The sequence below is a fragment of the Eulemur rufifrons genome, chromosome 18 (assembly GCF_041146395.1).
Source record: "Eulemur rufifrons isolate Redbay chromosome 18, OSU_ERuf_1, whole genome shotgun sequence".
Classification (NCBI taxonomy): domain Eukaryota; kingdom Metazoa; phylum Chordata; class Mammalia; order Primates; family Lemuridae; genus Eulemur; species Eulemur rufifrons.
Genome location: NC_091000.1, coordinates 17,156,808 through 17,175,879, shown reverse-complemented (window position 1 = coordinate 17,175,879; position 19,072 = coordinate 17,156,808). Strand labels below are relative to the sequence as shown.

The 19,072-nt window shown below is 35.5% G+C and overlaps 1 protein-coding gene across 1 annotated transcript; it reads left to right on the top strand.

Annotated features, from left to right (window-relative positions):
• Positions 1 to 699: 699 nt before the first annotated feature.
• On the top strand, positions 700 to 18,936 carry NUDT6 (nudix hydrolase 6). The gene is made up of 5 exons (XM_069493089.1): positions 700 to 953; positions 5,213 to 5,416; positions 10,145 to 10,200; positions 14,039 to 14,093; positions 18,258 to 18,936. The coding sequence occupies exons 1-5, from the start codon at positions 716 to 718 to the stop codon at positions 18,653 to 18,655; spliced, it is 951 nt and encodes a 316-aa protein (XP_069349190.1). The 5' UTR covers positions 700 to 715; the 3' UTR covers positions 18,656 to 18,936.
• The last annotated feature ends 136 nt before the right edge of the window (positions 18,937 to 19,072 follow it).

Below are 19,072 nucleotides of genomic sequence, written 5' to 3'. Positions count from 1 at the left end.
CCCGGCGAAGGCAACCCCGGCGAAGCCAGCTCAACGTGCGCGCTTCCCCAAAAACTTCCGGGGCAGAAGTCAGCGAGGTTCCGCCTACACGCCGTAATCTCCCGAGTGGAGCGCAGCAAGGCGGGAGGACGGGCAGACAGGCAGATGGGCGAGCTACAGGGCTGGCGGGTTGCGGGGAGGGTCTTCAGAAACCCCGGTTTTTAAAGAGGTTGAGGAGGTTCTGACATCTGCAAAGGAAGACGGGTTCGGTGAACAGAACTGCCATTGAAATTATAAATTCCAAAAAAAATACCCAGGTCTTTTTTTTGCATCTCCGCCCACGTTTCCATCCCTAAGCAAACAACTGTTGAATTAATTAACAGGACGGGCGTGGTGGGTCAAGCCTGTAATCCTAGCAGTTTGGGAGGCTGAGGAGGGAGGATCGTTTGACCCCAGGAGTTTGAGGTTGCAAGTGAGCCATGATCAGGCCATTGCTCTCCAGCCTGGGCGACAGAGCGAGACCTTGTCTCCAAAAAACAAAACAAAACAACACAAAACTAGCTAATAAAATAAGTGGCTCCGCTTAACCGGAGCTGGGCAAACTGGTGACAGGGGCTGGCGGGCAGCACTCTGCGAAATAGTAACGCCTGTTCAACATAAAGTGGCACTCTTCTAAAATTTACGGGAGCGTGGAGGAGCGGTGACTTGGAGGCTCAGCGGATAAGCTGGGAAGGCGATGTCGCCGCTGCTGATCTGGGGCTACTGGCGTTCGGTGCTGGCCCGCGCCTGCCACCCCAGGCTTTCGGCGGGGTACCGCGGGGCCTCGGGCGGACAGAGTTGCTCGCAGCACCCCCCAGTCGGAGCGTGCGAGCTACGGGGCGAGCTGGACAGATTCGGGGGCGTCTCAGTGCGCCTGGCGCGGCTCGGCGCGCTGGATCGCCTGGACGCCGCCGCCTTCCTGAAGGGCTTGCAGGGCAAGTGCGCCTGGGGCGAAAGGCTCCCGGGCTCCTGAGCCTGTTTAATGAAATAACCGCTGCCCCCAACCCCGTGCACCAGTGAAGTACTGAGCCCAGAGGGAAGGGGCGAGGGTACGCCTGACTCGGACCCGTTTTCTCCCATGAGTTCTTCCGCCCTTTTCTGGGAGGTCTCTGAGGTGTTTGGGTGAAGTGGTTAAAGATCCCAGATTTTGAATCTGCAGTTCTGGTTTCTAGTCCTCTCTTTAGTCACAAATGTATGATGTTGGGCAAGTTCTATAAACCGCCATTTCATCATCCATAAACTCGGGCAATAGGAGCTCATGGGATTGCTGAAGGTTACTTTGGATAATGCGTATAAAGTGCATAGCACGATGTCTGTCACATATTTAATGCTCAGTAGATGTTTGTTAATATTACTGTGTTGTTACTTACTATCCTTTACCGAGCCTAGGTTCTGCCAGGGACTTTGCCCAAGGCAAAACTGTCTTACATTCGCAGGTGGTGGACCATCATCAGTGCACCAGAGAGGTTCTTAGTGGTCACATTAGTACATAAATCGCATCAGGAGCTGTCGGGGCAAGAGCTGAAGTTTAGTTAGGCTCAGAGGGCAACACGTCTTATGATTAACCAGGGAGGCCACGTGGTGGGTGGCTTCAGTCGGCAAGTCAATAGGAAAACTCTCCACTAGCTTTGAACCTTGAGCCCAGTGATAAGAAAAAAAGCTTGGATGGAGGAGCCTTCACTTTGGGAGAAATCTGTGATCTGGTGGAGCAGCCTGTTTCTCAAACTGCCTTTGAGAGCCTTATATATAATCTAATTGAGGACATGGAGGAAATTCAGCTATGGAAAAATCCTCTCACACTAACAAGAAACTTCAAATAATCTTTATCATATTGAGCAATATGGCCAGTGAGCAAATCTGTAAATATAATAGCTACTTATTTTATTGTTTAATCATCCTCATTCCCAAACTTCTTAGCTGTTCACGTCAGTTTCATTCCTGCTTGTGAATAATTGCTGGCAAGCCCACTTAGATTCCAACAATATCATCAGTAAGAGAATCAATTTATCTTCTGATATATGTAGATAAGTGTGGGTAGGCACGGGTATTTATTTCACACTGATACTTGTCATCGACCAAACAGGTGATCAAAGCACTCCCCCAGTCAGCATGGTAAAACAGAAAGGATGTTGGATTTGGAGGCACACATCCAGGGTTCAGGTCCCAGGTTCTGCCACCTGGCATTAAGCAAATTGCCACTAAAAATATTGGCCGCTTAGGTTATTTTATGTGCATTAATGCCAACCCTAATTACTGGATAGATATGATGAAAGATGAAACTAATTTGTAAATGCTGAAGTACCATAAACTTTTATGTTTTTTAAAAAAACAAATTCTGTTGCACTTACTAAGTGCTAGACACTGTTTTAGGACCTTTACAAATATTAATTCATTTAATTGTCATAACAACCCTGTGAGGTAGATAACTATTATTATGCCCATTTTAAAGATAATAGTTCTGAGGCACAGAGAGAATAAAGTAACTTCCCTGTCTCTAGGTCTGTTCTTACTGCACTATGCTGCCTCTAAGAGCTACTGACAGTTCTGTTGTAACAGAGTCAAATAACACTAACCAAATGCTAATGCCTATAAAGAGAAGCAAAATCTGAGAAGAAAGCCTGATAGGAAGTCTATCTCTGTTCAAGTAAATTGATTGTGTATAATGTATTAGCAATAGTTTTATGTGTCCACTATTCTTTTGGTCCACTATTCCTTTAGGGTTCCTGTTTGTTATTGACAACTTCCAAGTTAGATGGATAAGCAGACAATAGGTTGTTAGTTTCACATACAGTATATCTGTAATAGTGATGAAATAGCTCTGCTTCTGGTCCTTGCTATGCCACTTACTAGCTATGTGACTTTAGGCAAGCCAATCATTTAATAAATATGAATTGAGCCCCAGTGCATAATATCAGGTTAACCAGCCGGCGTGGTGGTGGCACCTGTAATCCCAGCTACTCAGGAGGCTGAGTCAGGAGGATCACTTGAGCTCAGGAGTTCCAGGCCTTAGTAAGCTGTGGATGGTACCACCACACTACAGCCTGGGTCACAGAGTGAGATCTTGTGTCAAAAAAAAAAAAATATATATATATATATTTTATATATATATATATATTTAAATTATATAATATATAGTTAATCTGGAGGATTACAAGTACATAGAATATTAAATATGATTAGAAAAAATGGATAACGGAAGAGATATCATTAGGTAATGAAAACATAGTAATCCTAAATTTACATACTGGAGATCTCAAAAGCAGTGGTTAGGAAAGATTTTTGTCAAAGATAAGGTATATGAGCTGGACTTTGAAGGATGAATATGGGAGGTAGAGGAGAAAAAAGTAATAATGTTTATTAGAGAAAAAGAAAAAGGAATTAAAAATTCTAAGCTGGCAAGCACTGGTTCAATAAACAAGCTTGTAAGTGAAGTTAATATGGGATATAGGATTCAGTTTTGAACATACGTTGTGAAGCCTGAAGTGGCAACCTTCAGGAAATGTCTGAGTGCAATGACCTTCACTGAGGTCAGGACTGGGCAGTCACCCTTACGTAGGTGTTAGTTGAAGCAGTAAGAATCGATGGAGTCTCCAACGCAGAGAGTGTAAAGATATAAAACAGCAGCAACTAACAATACCTTTGGAAACCATCTTTTTTGTTTGATAGGAAGGATTGTCTGGGAAGGAGTACATGGGAACTCTGTGGGGTGATAGAAATGTTTTATAAGCTTAATCAAAGTGTGAGTTAGCGGGGTAGGCATATGTGAAAACTCATCAAATGTATGCTTAAGATTTATGCATCTCACTTTATGTAATCATACCTCAATTTTATTAATAAAAACATTTAATCAGAGAAAGAGAACAAGATGAGAAGGATCTAATCCATAGCCTCAATGCAGGCTAAGTCAAATCAACAAGTCTTAAGGTCCCATGTTCCTGTCATTGTGCTAGGCACACCGACTTTCAAAGAGGCAGAAAATGTGGTCTTGAACAGGCAGGGTCTTACTGTAGAGCTGAGGAAGGGAGAAAGCAAAGGAAATTAATTAATTAAATAAAGAATCAAGCCTCCAAATACGTGTGTGCAAACACACACTTTACAGGGTTATTATGATTTAGATGATGGTTGAAGAAAATGATATGAAAAGTTTCTCTAAAAGCTCTCTAAAACTGTGACATATTCATTTCTTCACCCATAAATTTAAGGTAATAATAACTGTCTTTCACAGTTGTGAGCACTTAATGAGATAATGTATATAAAGCATCTCTGGAACTTCCCAAGGTTCAAATGTTAGCATCTTTTCCCCCTGGCTCAATCTGAAGTAATAAAATAGGCAGATTTAAAGAACTCAAAGACAGAAAACCTGTCGTTACGTTCATCATAATATAATTTATAATAAAGAAAAATTGGAAACAATCTAAATGTTCAAGTGTAGAAGATTGGTTAAGTAGCCTATCATATACCTATATGAGAGAAACTATGCAGTCATTAGACATTCATATTCATTAAAAGAATTTCAATGACATAGCAAAATATTTAAAATATAATATGTAGTGAAAGATATTATATATATGGTATAATGTTAATTCAAAAAATCATGGGAAAATATCAAAATTTTAAATTTATCTGTGCTAATAAAATGTGAGGTTTTGATTTCTTCATTAATATTTTTCTTTATTTTCAAACTTTCTAGAACTAGCATACATTAATTTAAAAGAATTAGTTATATTTTAACCACTTTGAAATTTATAAATAAAAAATTATGAGAGAACTCTTAAAGGAAAACAGAAGTCCACAATAGTCATTTATTAATATTAAACTACAGGATGTTAAAAGGAACAGCATTCAATTTGTTTTGTTTAGATCAGTTTATTTTTCCATTCTACAACTATTGAACACTTATTATGTGCCAAGCGTTATCTTAGATGTTATGGATATAAAGTCAGGACTATACTGACTTTATTCTCAAGAAATTTAGTCTGATGGAAAAATCATATAAACAAGGTGGTAATTACTGTAAAACATGGTAGTTCCCATGCTGGTAATATAAACAGAACATTTTGGGATCCCTTTCCAGAGAGCTAACATGCTTAAAGATGGCTTCCTGGACCACGAGGTGACACCATGAGGTGAGTTTTAATTTATTCCACTTGTCTCACTGGAAAATATTTACAGACTTTTGTTCCCTGCATTTTAGCTGCAATACAGCAATGGAGATCAGAAGGTAGAATAGCTGTATGGCTGCACATTCCCATCCTCCAGAGCCGATTTATTGCCCCCGCCGCTTCCCTGGGCTTCTGCTTTCACCATGCAGAATCGGATTCTTCAACGCTGACTCTGTGGCTGGGAGAAGGGCCCAGCAGATTACCAGGATATGCTACACATCAAGTAGGAGTCGCAGGTCAGTTTCAAACTCAGGACAACTCGCATTAACTTTTTAGAGGCTCACCCAATTTCTTGCTTCTCACAGCTGAGCAGATAGTTTTTTTTTTTTAATGTAGACTGAGTTATTGGATTAAATGATAACAGTAGTCCCCCCTTATCCACAGGGGATGTGTTCCAAGACCCCCAGTGGATGTCAAAACTGCACATAGTACCAAACCCTGTACACGCCATATTTTTTCCTATACATAACATATCCACGATAAAGTTTAGTTTATAAGTTAGGCACAGTAAGAGATTAACAGTGACTAATAAAATAAAACAATTATAAAAATATGCTGTAATAAAAGTTATATGAACGTGGTCTCTCTCAAAATATTTTATTGTGCTATATTTACCCTTCTTCTTGTGAAGATGCAAGATGATAAAATGCCTGCATGATGAGATGAAGTCAATGACATAGGCATTATAATGTAAATGGAAAATTTCAGAAAAAAATAATTCATAAGTTTTAAATTGCGCACCCCTAAGTGGCATGATGTAATCTCCCTCTCCTGCCCTGTCCTGCCTGAGATGTGAATCATCTCTTTGTCCAGCACATTCACAACGTATATGCTACCCACCTGTTAGTCACTTAATAGCTCTCTTGTTATCAGATGGACTGTCATGGTACCATAGTGCTTGCATTCAAGTAACCCTTATTTTACTTGATAACGGCACCAAAGTACAAGAGTGGTAATGCAACATTTTCATACCATGGTTGACCTCAGGTTACTGAAACCACAGAACGTGAAACCACAGATGAGAGGCACTGCTCCTCCTGGGACCATTACATAGTGCGTTTATTTTATTTATTTATTTATTTATTTTACATGATTCTTTTAAACAGGTGAAGTTTGCCTTATGAATCAGCAGATGGCAGCACAGAGAACATGTTAGTTTTCCAACAAATGTGCTTGAACATGTTTTACACAGATAATCAAACTTCACTACTCAAATAGTAACACTGAATTGGGATCAGGAAATAAATTTATTCTAGTAAAACATTAGCACAGATTATGTGAATTTGTGAAGTGAAAGATAACTTTATGTTGAATTTAAAGTAAAGCAAACAAAAATTTTCAATGATTTGAACATTGCTTCTTAAAGACATTTACATTAAGTTATTGTGCCAAATAGTTGTTTAAAATAGCATAATGTAAATATATAGTGGAATTTTGAAGTTACTGATTAGCTTCAGAGACATAGGAAAGTTGAGAAAAGACTTCCCTTCAGATTAAAACAGGGGTTCTCAAATTGTAGATTGCATCAAAATCACCTGGAGGGCTTATTAAAATAGACTGCTGGGCCCAATCCCCAGAATTTCTGATTCAGTAGGTCTGGGGTGGGGCCCGAAAATTTGTACAATTTCTCTGGCTGTTTCTGCTGCTACTGCTGCTGCAGCTGGTGTCAGTACCACCTCTTAAGAACCAGGATTAAGGAAATTCTTAGATTTCCACAAAAACTAAAATAGTAAGGAATCCTTATGGTCTTAATAAACAAAATCAATAATACATATTAATTTAATAATTTTATTTGCCTTTATATAATTTACAAGAGTTTTTAAGGTAGTTTTCACATTTGAAATCTTTTAAAGTTGTTCAAGGATGTCTAAGAATGTCTTCTCTTTCCATGGTCTTACTGTCCTGTAGCAAGTAGAGACATTCAGAAAGTTTCCATTCAATTCTACTTCAAAAGATTCTACTCAATAATTTGGTGATAGCTTCACACTTCACTGGGAAGTCATACAAGTAATTATTATTCTTTGGCATAGACTTGTAGAGTTTTCAGTTATTACTACAAAATTGGTAATATATGTATAGAGTGGCCTGTGAAGGACCCGTTTATAACTCAGTATAATACTATGTTATGCATTATAGTTTAGTAGTATCACAGGAGTTCAGGGAATGGGAAATGGTGGAACTTGACCAGTCTTGAAGAATAACTATTAATAGACTTTGAAGGGGTTATTGGGGATGCGGACAAGGTAATGCAAGTGTGGAGTTTTCTTAAGATGGAGAGAAAATGGAGAGAAAATAGTTGCCATTTGTTGTTAGAAACAACAGAAGGCAGGTATGGCTGGGACGGAGTGAGCTATGGCTTTCTTACTTTCTTCAAACCTAGCGAGCTTTTGTCTGACCCAGAGCTTTTACACCTGCTGGCTCCTCTTCCTGCCATGTGCTTCCCCAGAGCTTTGTTTATCTAATTCTTTACAGCTGAGGTTTCCGCTCAAGTGTCTCCTTCTTAGAAAAGTTCCTGACCTTCCTGCCTCAAATAGAGTCCCCTGACACACACACACACACCAATCCCATCATTCTGTGTCCCTTTATCAAGTTTTATTTTTCTTCATAGCATTTATCAGCCTGAAATTACAGCATGTGCTTAATCTCCTCCATGATAATATAAACTCCCTGAAGGCAGATATTTTATCTATCTTGTTCGCCACTATATCCTCAGAAAGCAGATACTCAATATTTCTTGAATGAATGGTTGGAAGGAAATGTCAGCTCTCTGAGAGAGCAGTTGTAGCATCACGATGGGGCTGTGTTGCACGATGAGAAGAGTGCCTACCTAGAATACAGCCAGACTGGCTGTCAGTCCCTCGTAGGCCTGTGTGAACTCAGGCACTCATAATGATATTACTCAGAATTATTGTGATTTATACCTGAGATAATGTACATAAAGCACTTAGCACAGTGCCAGACTAATCATAATAATATAAGAACCTCTATTTAATCCCCGGTATCCTTGGATTTACTTAACTTTCATATTGTGACCAGCAGGGGTCACTCAAATTGTGTTTTAGTGGTGTTGATTTTGCCTTTGTGATACTGTGCTCATGTTTATAGTGAATTCATTAGGGAATTGTCATTACTCAATTTGAGTAATCACAAATTATTAAAATTTAAGGTTACCTTGGCATTCTATTCCTTATGAAGTCCAATTAGATTATTAGATAAATTAGCATTTATCACCTTCTAGTGTTCTGTATAATTTATTTTTTATTTATTTGGCACCACTCCACACACATACCAGAACGTGAGCCCTGTAAGGATAGGGAGTTTTGTTTGTTTTGTTCACCACTATATCCCCAGCACCTAGAAAAGTGCCTCAAACATGATAGGAGCTCAATTAATAGATATAAGACCTAAATATGTTATATATAGGAACTCAGTACTGAAAACATGGACACGTGTAGAAAATATCTTTTTTAAAATATCTTCTCATTTTATGTAATACAAATATATTTAAATTATAGCATCTAAAGAAACCTAATATAAATAATTGAAGTGTCATTTGTATTTTTGACCCAGGATTGCCCTTCAAAGAGAAATATTTTTAAAGAGAGAGAATACTCAATGTGTATCATGAATGAATAAATGAAAGAAATGAACTAGAACTTAAAACATATAAAACAAAGAAGTCTTCCAAAGCAATATATTAGTAGGTTATAAAGTTGTGTACATACATGGCAAGGAAATTTAATTGGCTTCAGGGAGGTCTTGAACTGAATATTGAGATATTTGGGATTTGGACTGTCAGGGGGTGCAGACTGTGTTCTATGTATAGTGATTCAAGGAATAAAAATAAACATGAAGAAGTCAATTCATTTATTCGATAAATATTTTTAAGTACTGCTATGGTCTGAATGTTTGTGTCTCCCCAAAATTTGTATGTTGAAACCTAATCCCCAGCATGATGGTATTAAGAGGTGGGGCCTTTGCAAGGTGACTAGGTCTTGAAGGCAGAGTTTATATCAATGGGATTAGCATCTTCATAAAAGAGGCCCCAGGGAGCTTGTTTGCTCCTTCCACTATGTGAGGACACAGCTAGAAGGCAATATCTATGAGGAATAGGCCCTCACCAGACACCAAATCTGCTGGCACCTTGATCTTGGACTTCCCAGCCTCTAGAACTGTGAGAAATAAAAGTTTGTTGTTTATAAACTACCCAGTCTGTGGAATTTTGTTATAGCAACCGAAATGGACTAAGACAAGTACTTAGAATTGTCTGAACACTAAATACTATAAAAGGATAAAAAAATATTTAACTGTGTGTCATCAGGAATAGATAATCTAGAGAAGAAGTTTATGCAGATGATTATCCTACAAGTTAGCAAATGCTAGAACCATCATTGGTAGGTACTCTAAATTGTTAAAAGAACTTGGACAACTGAGCAATCATTTTCTTGCTGGAGAGATTTTACAAGTCTTCATGGATTAGGTGGTGTGGGTTGAGCATCCTTAATCTGAAAATCCAAAATCCAGAATGCTCCAAAATCTGAAACTTTTTGAGTGCCAACATAACACAAATGAAAAATTTCACTCTTGACCTTGTGTGATGGGTCATAGTCAAAATGTAGTCAAAACTTTGTTTTATGCACAAAATTATTAAAACAAATACTGTATCAAATTACCTCCAGGCTATGTATATAAGGTATATATAAAATATAAATGAATTTCATGTTTAGACTTGGGTCCTATCCCCAAGGTATTTCATCATGTATATGCAAATTTTCCAAAATCCAAAAAGTCCAAAACGCTTCTGGTCCCAAGCATTTTGGATAAAGAATGCTCAGCCTATATTTGAATGAGTCGGCTTCAAGTAGTGGTATGATTTTTATGACCACAGATAAAGAGTGTGGGAGGAGTCTAGGATGAATGAAATCAATACTTCTCAATTATCTTTTATTTTTTTTTCCTATCAGGAGCTGTGTTTGATGAAAATACTAGAAAAATATTGGTTGTACAAGATCGAAATAAAGTAAGTTGCTCTGCTTTATAAATTGCTTTTCAAATGTTCGTTCTTTATAGAGAAAAATAAAATGTAGAAATTTAGATATGCCTAAGGAGTTATAGAAAGGTATTTTTAAAAGTTGTTTCTAAGCAGTTATGGATCACTTAGATAGATAGTTATTTAAACCAAAAAGGCTATATGACCTGCTCTAAGCATTAAGCATACATCAGTGAACAAAGCAAAGTTTCTTGCATTTGGAGCCTGTATTCAAATGTGTATGATAGAAATAATAAAATAAATAAATAATATGTAAGGTGGGATAAGCATTATTAAGAATAATACATGGTGCAGGATAAAGAAAATGACTGGGTTTGCTATATTATATATTAATTTCTGTAAGGCTGGTACCTTGCACTCAATAAATTTTTGTTGAATGAATGAATAAACCTGTATGACACTCTGATAGCTTCTATCTCATTGGTAACAGTGATAATATTGTAGCTAGTGAGATAGTTATCTAAATACAGTAGGCCTGAATTCTACAAAGTGATAGTAGCATTAAAGACAAGAACAATGAAAATAAAAGATAAGCAAATTTCTAGCATCTCACCAAGTTGGAGTAAAGGCAGCAAAAGAAAGTCACATGATGTAAGAGAACCAAGTGGAAGAGGCTTAGCAGGTCTGTCCTCTTGTTCTAGATTCTTGAGATATGGTTGAAAGAAATTAGTAGTCTTTTGGGGGTTGTGTTTAACACAACTTCTGGTCAGGATTTCAGTAGCCATGCCCAGGGAAGGTTCTATAATGAGTGTCTGTGGACCTGGGAAAATACTAAGGAAAAGGATCAGAAAATGATTCATTCCTTTTCACCCATCCTAGAAGCCCTAAAATAAACTTGACTTTATCTTAAAGACAAGTTTTTTAAAAAACAGTGCTATTAAACTTGAAATTGCTTTAACAGAGTAGGTATCCTAACATTCTGTTAGTATCTCTGAAAAATGCATTAGAAAATGTACCCATTGTTAATACCTGAAATACATAGTTTTTGGGCTGCAATTCCTACCACTGGCAAAGGACTGCAGAGTAATAGATGAGATGAGACCATCGTTACATCATCCACATTGTCTTTTATTTTCCATTTACTTACAAACACACATACACACACAAACACACATATTTATAATTGGCAAATGTGTAAGAAAATTTGTCAACCCATTCACCATTCTGAAATATGATGAACTACTCTAAATATTGTTTAAAATCAAATATTTTTATAAGTTAAAAGGATCCTTTACCTTATGTAGTATATGTAAAAATCAGATATGCTTAAGGAACTAAATGACCTCATGAACTCAAAGCAGGGAGGGGTGATCTATGTGAACATTGAGTATTACCCAACAAAGCAACCAGGCACAAGAACATTTAAGAATATTTCTTTTAGAAGAGAATGGAAAGTTCTTTTTTTAAGATTAGGGAAAAAATAGATCATGGAATTTTACACTTGAAGCAGAGATAATTTTGTCTTCTTTTATAGAAAGGAAGAACAAAGACAAAAAACACAGACTCAAAAAGGCTGAATTTTCAAAACCCATCCTCAGTAATTTTTTTCTCATGAAACAATATATTAGAAAGATAGAATAATAATAAATTACTAGCTAGGAAATAAATCTCATGCCAATCAGAAGATTCCAGATAGGAAACTCACAGACAACAGGTAGATATAAGGATGTTTGACACCAAACTAGATTTTATTCCAAATTCACAAGCTCTGAAGGATATGGATTCTGATTGGACTTACATAGAATGTTCCCATTAAGTCTTAGGAAAAGATCAAAAAGTATATGAAAAAAGAGTGGACAGTAGTTAAGGATTAGTGAGAAAATATCAAATCAACTTTTTAAATTTCTTAAAAGAGGGTTAGAACCAGCCTGGCCTGGATTTTAACCCTGAGTTTATCATATACTGGCTGTGTAACCCCAGGCAAATTATTAAGCATTTTTATGCACTCAGTTTCATCACCTCTAAAATGGGAACAATAATAGCCTTTCATGGGATTATTATGAAATTTAAATGTATGAAACTTTTATAAAAATATTTAACAGAGAGTCTGGAACACAGTAGGCATTCATTGTATATTAGAAAGCATTTTAATGTTATTGTCATACTGCTAAACCCAGTTAATGGGATTATATTTTAATATAAAGAAAGAAAGAGTGGGAAGACATGCTTATCTCACTATTGATCATATCTAGAACATTAACCAGGGTTTTTAAACCACGTGGTTTAAAACTTAGGCCTCTCTACCTCCCTCTTAGAACTCAAGCTTACGCTTTTTAAAAATAAACTCTTTGAACCTAACGGAGCTAGAAAATGTCACAAACTACTTACTAGCACAAAAGTACTTCTCTTTCCATATATGTTTTAATTCATGAAATAATCAAAATCAAATTTGTATGAGCCATTTTCAATCCTTGTATCTAGCATTTTCCTCTTTCTAGTAAGTTCAGATTTCCTATATAAAGTTAATCTCCAATCATTTATAGTTAAAAGTCTAGGTAAATATTTTAAAAGTTGACTTTTATTGTTTTTAGGAAGTGTTTGTCTGCCCCATTATAACATTTCTTTTGTTAGAATTTATGGTGGTGAAGTCCAACATCTACCAACAAAAGACTGCCTAGTTTTTGTGGAAACAAAGTTTCTGGAACTATTTCAAAATGGAACCCAAAAGATAGTGCATTGATATAGAGATATAGTTCTACATTAATAAAGTCAACCATAATATGCTTTGTAAATTAATGTTAAGCCTAAGCCAGACATGGAAGAATGGAAAGCCTGAATTCTGTACCCACATAATGAACAGTCTCTGGAAACTCTGGGAACCATGCCACTTGTCTCCAACCTAGCATAGCTGAGAAGTGACACATTCCTTTAAGAAGCATTCATCCAGGAAATGAGTGGGTCACAAAACACACCAGTAAAAGGTCCACAACTTGTTTTATGAATGAAGAGTATAAGGTGTACTGGCCAAAGGTACAGCTCGCTTATGAATATGTTATAATTTTTCAATCATTCTTCAGCTTTTGTCATCGTGATGGATATAACAGAACTCTAACAAGAAAAAAATAATCACGTCAGCCATAAGAATATTGTCCCATGTCATCTAATAGTTATTTTTAATCTGTTTTTTTCTATATTTATCCCTATTCCAAGATCAGTTCTTCCCACCTGCCCCTCCCCACCAAAAAAAAAAAAAAGAAATAGTAGACAAGAAAACACAAAGAAATGGTAAACAGTTAAACACAAACTAATCAATTTTATTCACACTACCCATGAAAAGCAATTACATTTTTACATAAAATCATTAATACATACAATAAAAACTTAAGAGTAATATATCTGATTAAAAACACAATACAGGAAATAGATGTGAAAATTAAAAACAGCATACTTTAGTGATTAAATTTATACTGTATTATCTACTTACTTATAGCAGCATCTGTAAGATTCTCCTATTTATTTGTTCATAGTTAACTAGCAGCGAAATTTTTTAAATTACAGAAATTCAGTAGATGTTTCCCTCCAATGTTTCATTCATACAGAATTTATCACATTAACCAAAGCAAACTACTTCTGTTTCCTGAAGAAAAAGGTGGGAGAAGACTTCAGTCACCAGACCAGACCAGCTCCCCCAAAAAAGAAGAAAGGAAGGAGGGGGGAAGGCAGCTAAAAAAAAATTGCATGCAATTACCAAAAATAAATTTTCAACCACCTTGACCAATTATGGATGGATTTTGTAGAGTCTTAGTGTGGGGTGTGGTGTTAGTGAATAAATGTTATGTTAACTTTATTTTCTAACCATATACTTCAGTTGAAAAATATGTGGAAGTTTCCAGGAGGCCTGTCAGAGCCTGGAGAAGATATTGGTGAGTATCTTACATATTTTTAATTGGCTTGGAAATGTTAAAGAAATTCATGTGTTTACTTTCTTGATTTATAGCTCAGAATCTGAATTTAAATTTTCTAATTTGTTCAGACTAAGTCAGAAAATTTCAGAGAAATTTTGTATCATCAGAGCTGATATAAAATTAATAGCAAAATTTCTAATATTACAACTTATTCCATTAGTATAAATAATATCATTGGGAACATACCACCTATTCTTCTGTTTATGACTGCTTCTAGGTTAATTTTTCTCAAAAGGAGAAGCTTTGGATATACATCAGTAAAGTTTAGTATTAAAGGTTATTTTGGATATGACTAAAATTGCTGTTGGAATTGAATTCTTGACCATTCCATCACAGAAGCATCAAGAATAACTTTTAAATTAACTTTGAAATAAGTATAATAAAATCAGTTATACAACAGTGGTGATGGAAATCTTTTCTTTATGAAAATTTTATCTACTATTTATTTTAAATAGGAGGCCAAAACAAAGTAAAATATATGAGAAAGTCTCAAATGAGAAATAACCCCCTAACACAACTTACTTAGCTCAATATTTAAAAGAGAACTATGAAATAAGCTAAGAATTATTTATGTCACTGATTTACAGGAAATAGAAAAATGGAAACTAAATTTTCCTACCCATTCCTTAAGCCATTGGATCAAATTCAATCTCCATCATAATAAATCAACAGGTAATTCATTTGATACCAGTATTATTTCTCCATGACCTTTTCCTTAACATGCATGTCCCCTATTCTCTTTACCCAACAATTATATTAAGGCAATTTTCTAAATTATCTTTAAATATTTTATTTAAAAGTGTGTATATACTTGAAGTTATTTTTTTAATGCTGAATAGATCAAAATGCCTTATACACATTTATTATAGCCAACTCCTAACAATTCATGAATAAACTTATTGCATTTAGATGTCTCAATAGCAAATCTTGGTTTTAGGTACTTACTGGCCTTTGTTTAGATTATGTAAGTCTTCTGTTGATATAAAAGATGATTTTGTAGTGGTGCAAGTGCTGAAAGAGGCGGCCGTTTGTTCTACAACCTAATTATCTCACGCTATTCATATGTGACATGTGAGTGTATGAACTAGTTAAGCTTATGTTTTGCATCCTTACCCAGTCCATATTGGGCAAAAAGCAGTCTGCAGAAGGTTTCTTTAACTTCCTCTTATGAATCTTGCCTTTTCAAATGAACTGACTGTTTTCATTTGAACTTTTATGGATCCTCTGAATTTCAGTTATACTTATTTTTAGATGTAAATGAAGAAACACATTTCCAAGCCAAATGTTTAAGTATACTCCAGATCCTTCTTTAAGTACAGATAATTAAAAATTCACCACTTTTTAAAAAGTATTTGTGGTTGTCACAACAACCCAGAGATCATATGTATGCCTAAGTCACGTGGAATTAAGAAAAAAAGCTGCAATTGGTATTAACCATGCTTCCTAGGCATTATATAAATTAAAGCTTTGCCTTAGAATTAACAAAGCCTTGAACACAGCTAGAAATGATAACTGACAGTAGAGGTCTGAAAGACTATGTCTATGTGAAGGCATTTCTGTTCTGAAACACAGTACAAAATAATGGATATTCTTGATGAAGTCAAATCATCTAAGAATTATTGAAATTATTTTCTAAACCCTGTATTTAGGAAAGTATGTAATATACTTTAGGGATACTGTCATCACAAATGGTTAAACATTTATATTGGCTCTTAAATAGTAAATACTAGTTAACTGGGAAACATTTGTTTGAAATCCCTCATCCTTTGAAAATACTAGGTAAATGAAGCGTTTTCATCCATAGTGTTTAAAAAAATATAAGAGGGGCATATATAAAATAGAATGCAATCCTCAAGGCTTTAGTATAATATGATACCCTAAGAGTATAAAGGTATCTGTAAGACTAAAATGGTCAAACTGCCTTCCTAAAAAATCTCATTACCACTGAGGGGAGAATCTCCTGTATTAGCCAAAGAACCGCAAAGCAGTGGAGCCTGACAGAGGTCATCAGTGCACTAGAGTCAGAGGGAAACACCAGAAAAACCCACATTCTGCAAACTTTTTCCTATTATATTTTATTTCAACCTAACTCTATTATTAAATATTACAAAATAGAAATAACAAATATAAACTCTATTTCATTATTGTTCTGTAACTAAACAGAACAATATGACATTTAAACATATCTCTTTGATCAGCAAAAATAAACAAAAATCTCTTAGTTTTTCAAACCTATAAAACAGTAAATGTTATTTCAGTTTAGCTTACATTACATTAAAATAATAAAGGTATAACAGAATAAAGCACTTTAACTTGTTAAAAAATTTAAATTTATGTTGAAATCCTTGGGGAAAAGATTTCCATCTTAATGTAGAAGGGGTCTCCCATACCCTGGATACAAAAGTACTTATTTGCCCATTCAATTTTCAGTCTAGTCAATGATAAGCTGATTCAAGTTAAACTGATCATAACTACCCAGGCCCTACTGATTTTCAGTCACCTGCTATGGTGACTGCTGAGCAGGGCAGATTTGCTTACAAGCCCTGTCCGGTGCTTCCAGGACAAACAGCCTAGACTCATGAGCTGAATGCTGAACTCTTGATTTGTGGTACTAAGAGCTAAATAGGATCCCCATAATTATTTCTCAAAGAATTTAAAGAATAAAAATAAACATTTCAACAACAGTTAGGGAGACATTATATAAAATTTAAGACTAGTGCCACAATCTTTAACAATAAATTTAATAACAAACATGTATTTATGCCGGATTAAAATTTATTGTTATTATTAAGGAAAGTTTTTTTTTTTCTTAACCTAGATTCTTATTTGTTCAGTTTAAAGATATAATTTCTAACCATGTTTAACCTGTGGGCAAAACTCAATTATAAGGGAAGTCAGCATGTAATTGAAAAATGGCAGATAAATGTCTTATATTTCAAAATGCTTTGCATCTTTCTATAGCTGTTTCTTAGACAAAAAACAAGAGCCTATCCAGGGGATTGGGAAGACAGTCTACAGTCAGAGCACACAGGAATTGAGACACATTTCTGTGACTTCCTCTTCTTTGCCTATTTTTCACCAGTAGGATTACTGAGAAGGCAAATTTCATTCACTATTTGACAAACAAGAACAATGGAAGCATTAAAGGGAATTTGAACAAAAATCTTTGTGACAGCTTTGCAGCTTCCCAGCAAAGGTGTCAAGAAAGGCAGCTTTTTTAAGCACTTCTAATAAATGCTTTGGGAGATGATGACAGAGCATCACAAAATTAGGAAGTCCATTTAGGGGATCTGTCTGGATGTTTAGAAAAAGCCACAAAAATATCTTAATGACAATAAAAATCCTGCCACAGAAATTTCATTTAATTGAAAAATCATCCTTGTAATGTAAAAATATTTGTTGTATTATAAAATTCTATATATTGTAAGTTTTTTGAAAACTTCTTATTAAACAACCACAGCATTTAATGTTGAAACAATGAATCCAAGTTCTTTGGAATCTTATCTCAAGAAACAAAGGAAATGTCAAAAATTACTCTGGTGGGGTTTTACTGACAGCGTAACTAGAGGAACATAATAACAAAATGGTAATAAACGAATCTGTGCTGACCTGGAGGCTTGAGAGTCCCACCCAAGATCACCACGAGAGATCAGAATCATTCCATAGTTCAATACATTCTGCAGCTCAACAAACTTTTATATGGAAGAGGCGGCAGTTTTGATGGATGATCAGGAATAGGATAATAATGAAGAAATATTTTACAATATTAAATGCAGCTTTGCAACATATGTTGTAACTTTTGCAACCTGTTTTTACCTTTTGCTAAATAGAGCAGGGAGAAGTTAAAAAGAGGTGACCTTAACAATGTACAGGTAGATAAGCCTCCAAGTAGCAGCTAAAAACATATTCACTATTTCAAAAGCTTCTTATACAGTGGTAAGAAAATACACTGGTATTTCAGGATGTCCAGAAGGCAAAGAGTTTGTATTGAAAACTTTACTTTCTTAGGGTAATGTTTTGCTTTTAAAACTTGAATGTAATGCTATTTTAACTGAAAATCTTTGATGATAAAGTTTCTAAAAATGTGATCCTTATCGATTTGTACCTCTCTCTTTTATGTAGGAGACACAGCAGTTCGAGAAGTTTTTGAAGAGACTGGTATAAAATCAGAATTCAGGTCCCTCCTGAGTATTCGACAACAGCATACAAATCCCGGAGCTTTTGGGAAGTCAGATATGTATATCATCTGCCGCCTAAAGCCACATTCATTTACCATAAATTTTTGCCAGCATGAATGCTTAAGATGTGAATGGATGGATCTCAATGACCTGGTCAAGGCTGAAAATACCACTCCCATCACCAGCAGAGTTGCTAGACTGTTGCTATATGGGTACAGAGAAGGGTTTGACAAGATTGATCTGACCATGGAAGAACTTCCAGCAGTTTACACAGGCCTGTTCTATAAGCTGTATCACAAGGAACTGCCAGAGAATTACAAAACTATGCCAGGAATGGATTAAATTCACATTTACATGTTGAACAAAATTTTTAAGTAAATTGTACATATAGATTAACGTATGCCATATTACAAGAAGTAGTGAACATTTGGGATTGATTAAATATCTGACTCTAATTTTCTAATGCATATGATTTCCATGAATAAAATTTGTTTGTAAATGTGCACATTTTAAAAGCCTCTTTTCAAATAAAGCAAATGTATGAAAAAGACTATAGCTGTAGGTAAGCTTCACTGGATAACAGCGGATGCTACATAAAAGGGGGAGGGAAGTCTACACATTTTCCATGAATTTTTGCTATTTTTCTTTACTGAGACAATGGTTAAATATTTACTATTGGATAAAAAGTTGTCTGACCAGTTGTCCAAACTGAGCTGTACACATTTATTTTCTTTTTCTCTGATTAACAAATTTCTAAAA

Bases quoted from the DNA above. Each gene is read 5' to 3' on its own strand.
- NUDT6 (XM_069493089.1), top strand. From the start codon at position 716: ATGTCGCCGCTGCTGATCTGGGGCTACTGGCGTTCGGTGCTGGCCCGC. The intron at 5,417-10,144 runs GTCAGTTTCAAA...TTTTCCTATCAG, and splicing joins ACATCAAGTAGGAGTCGCAG to GAGCTGTGTTTGATGAAAAT. The intron at 14,094-18,257 runs GTGAGTATCTTA...TCTTTTATGTAG, and splicing joins AGAGCCTGGAGAAGATATTG to GAGACACAGCAGTTCGAGAA.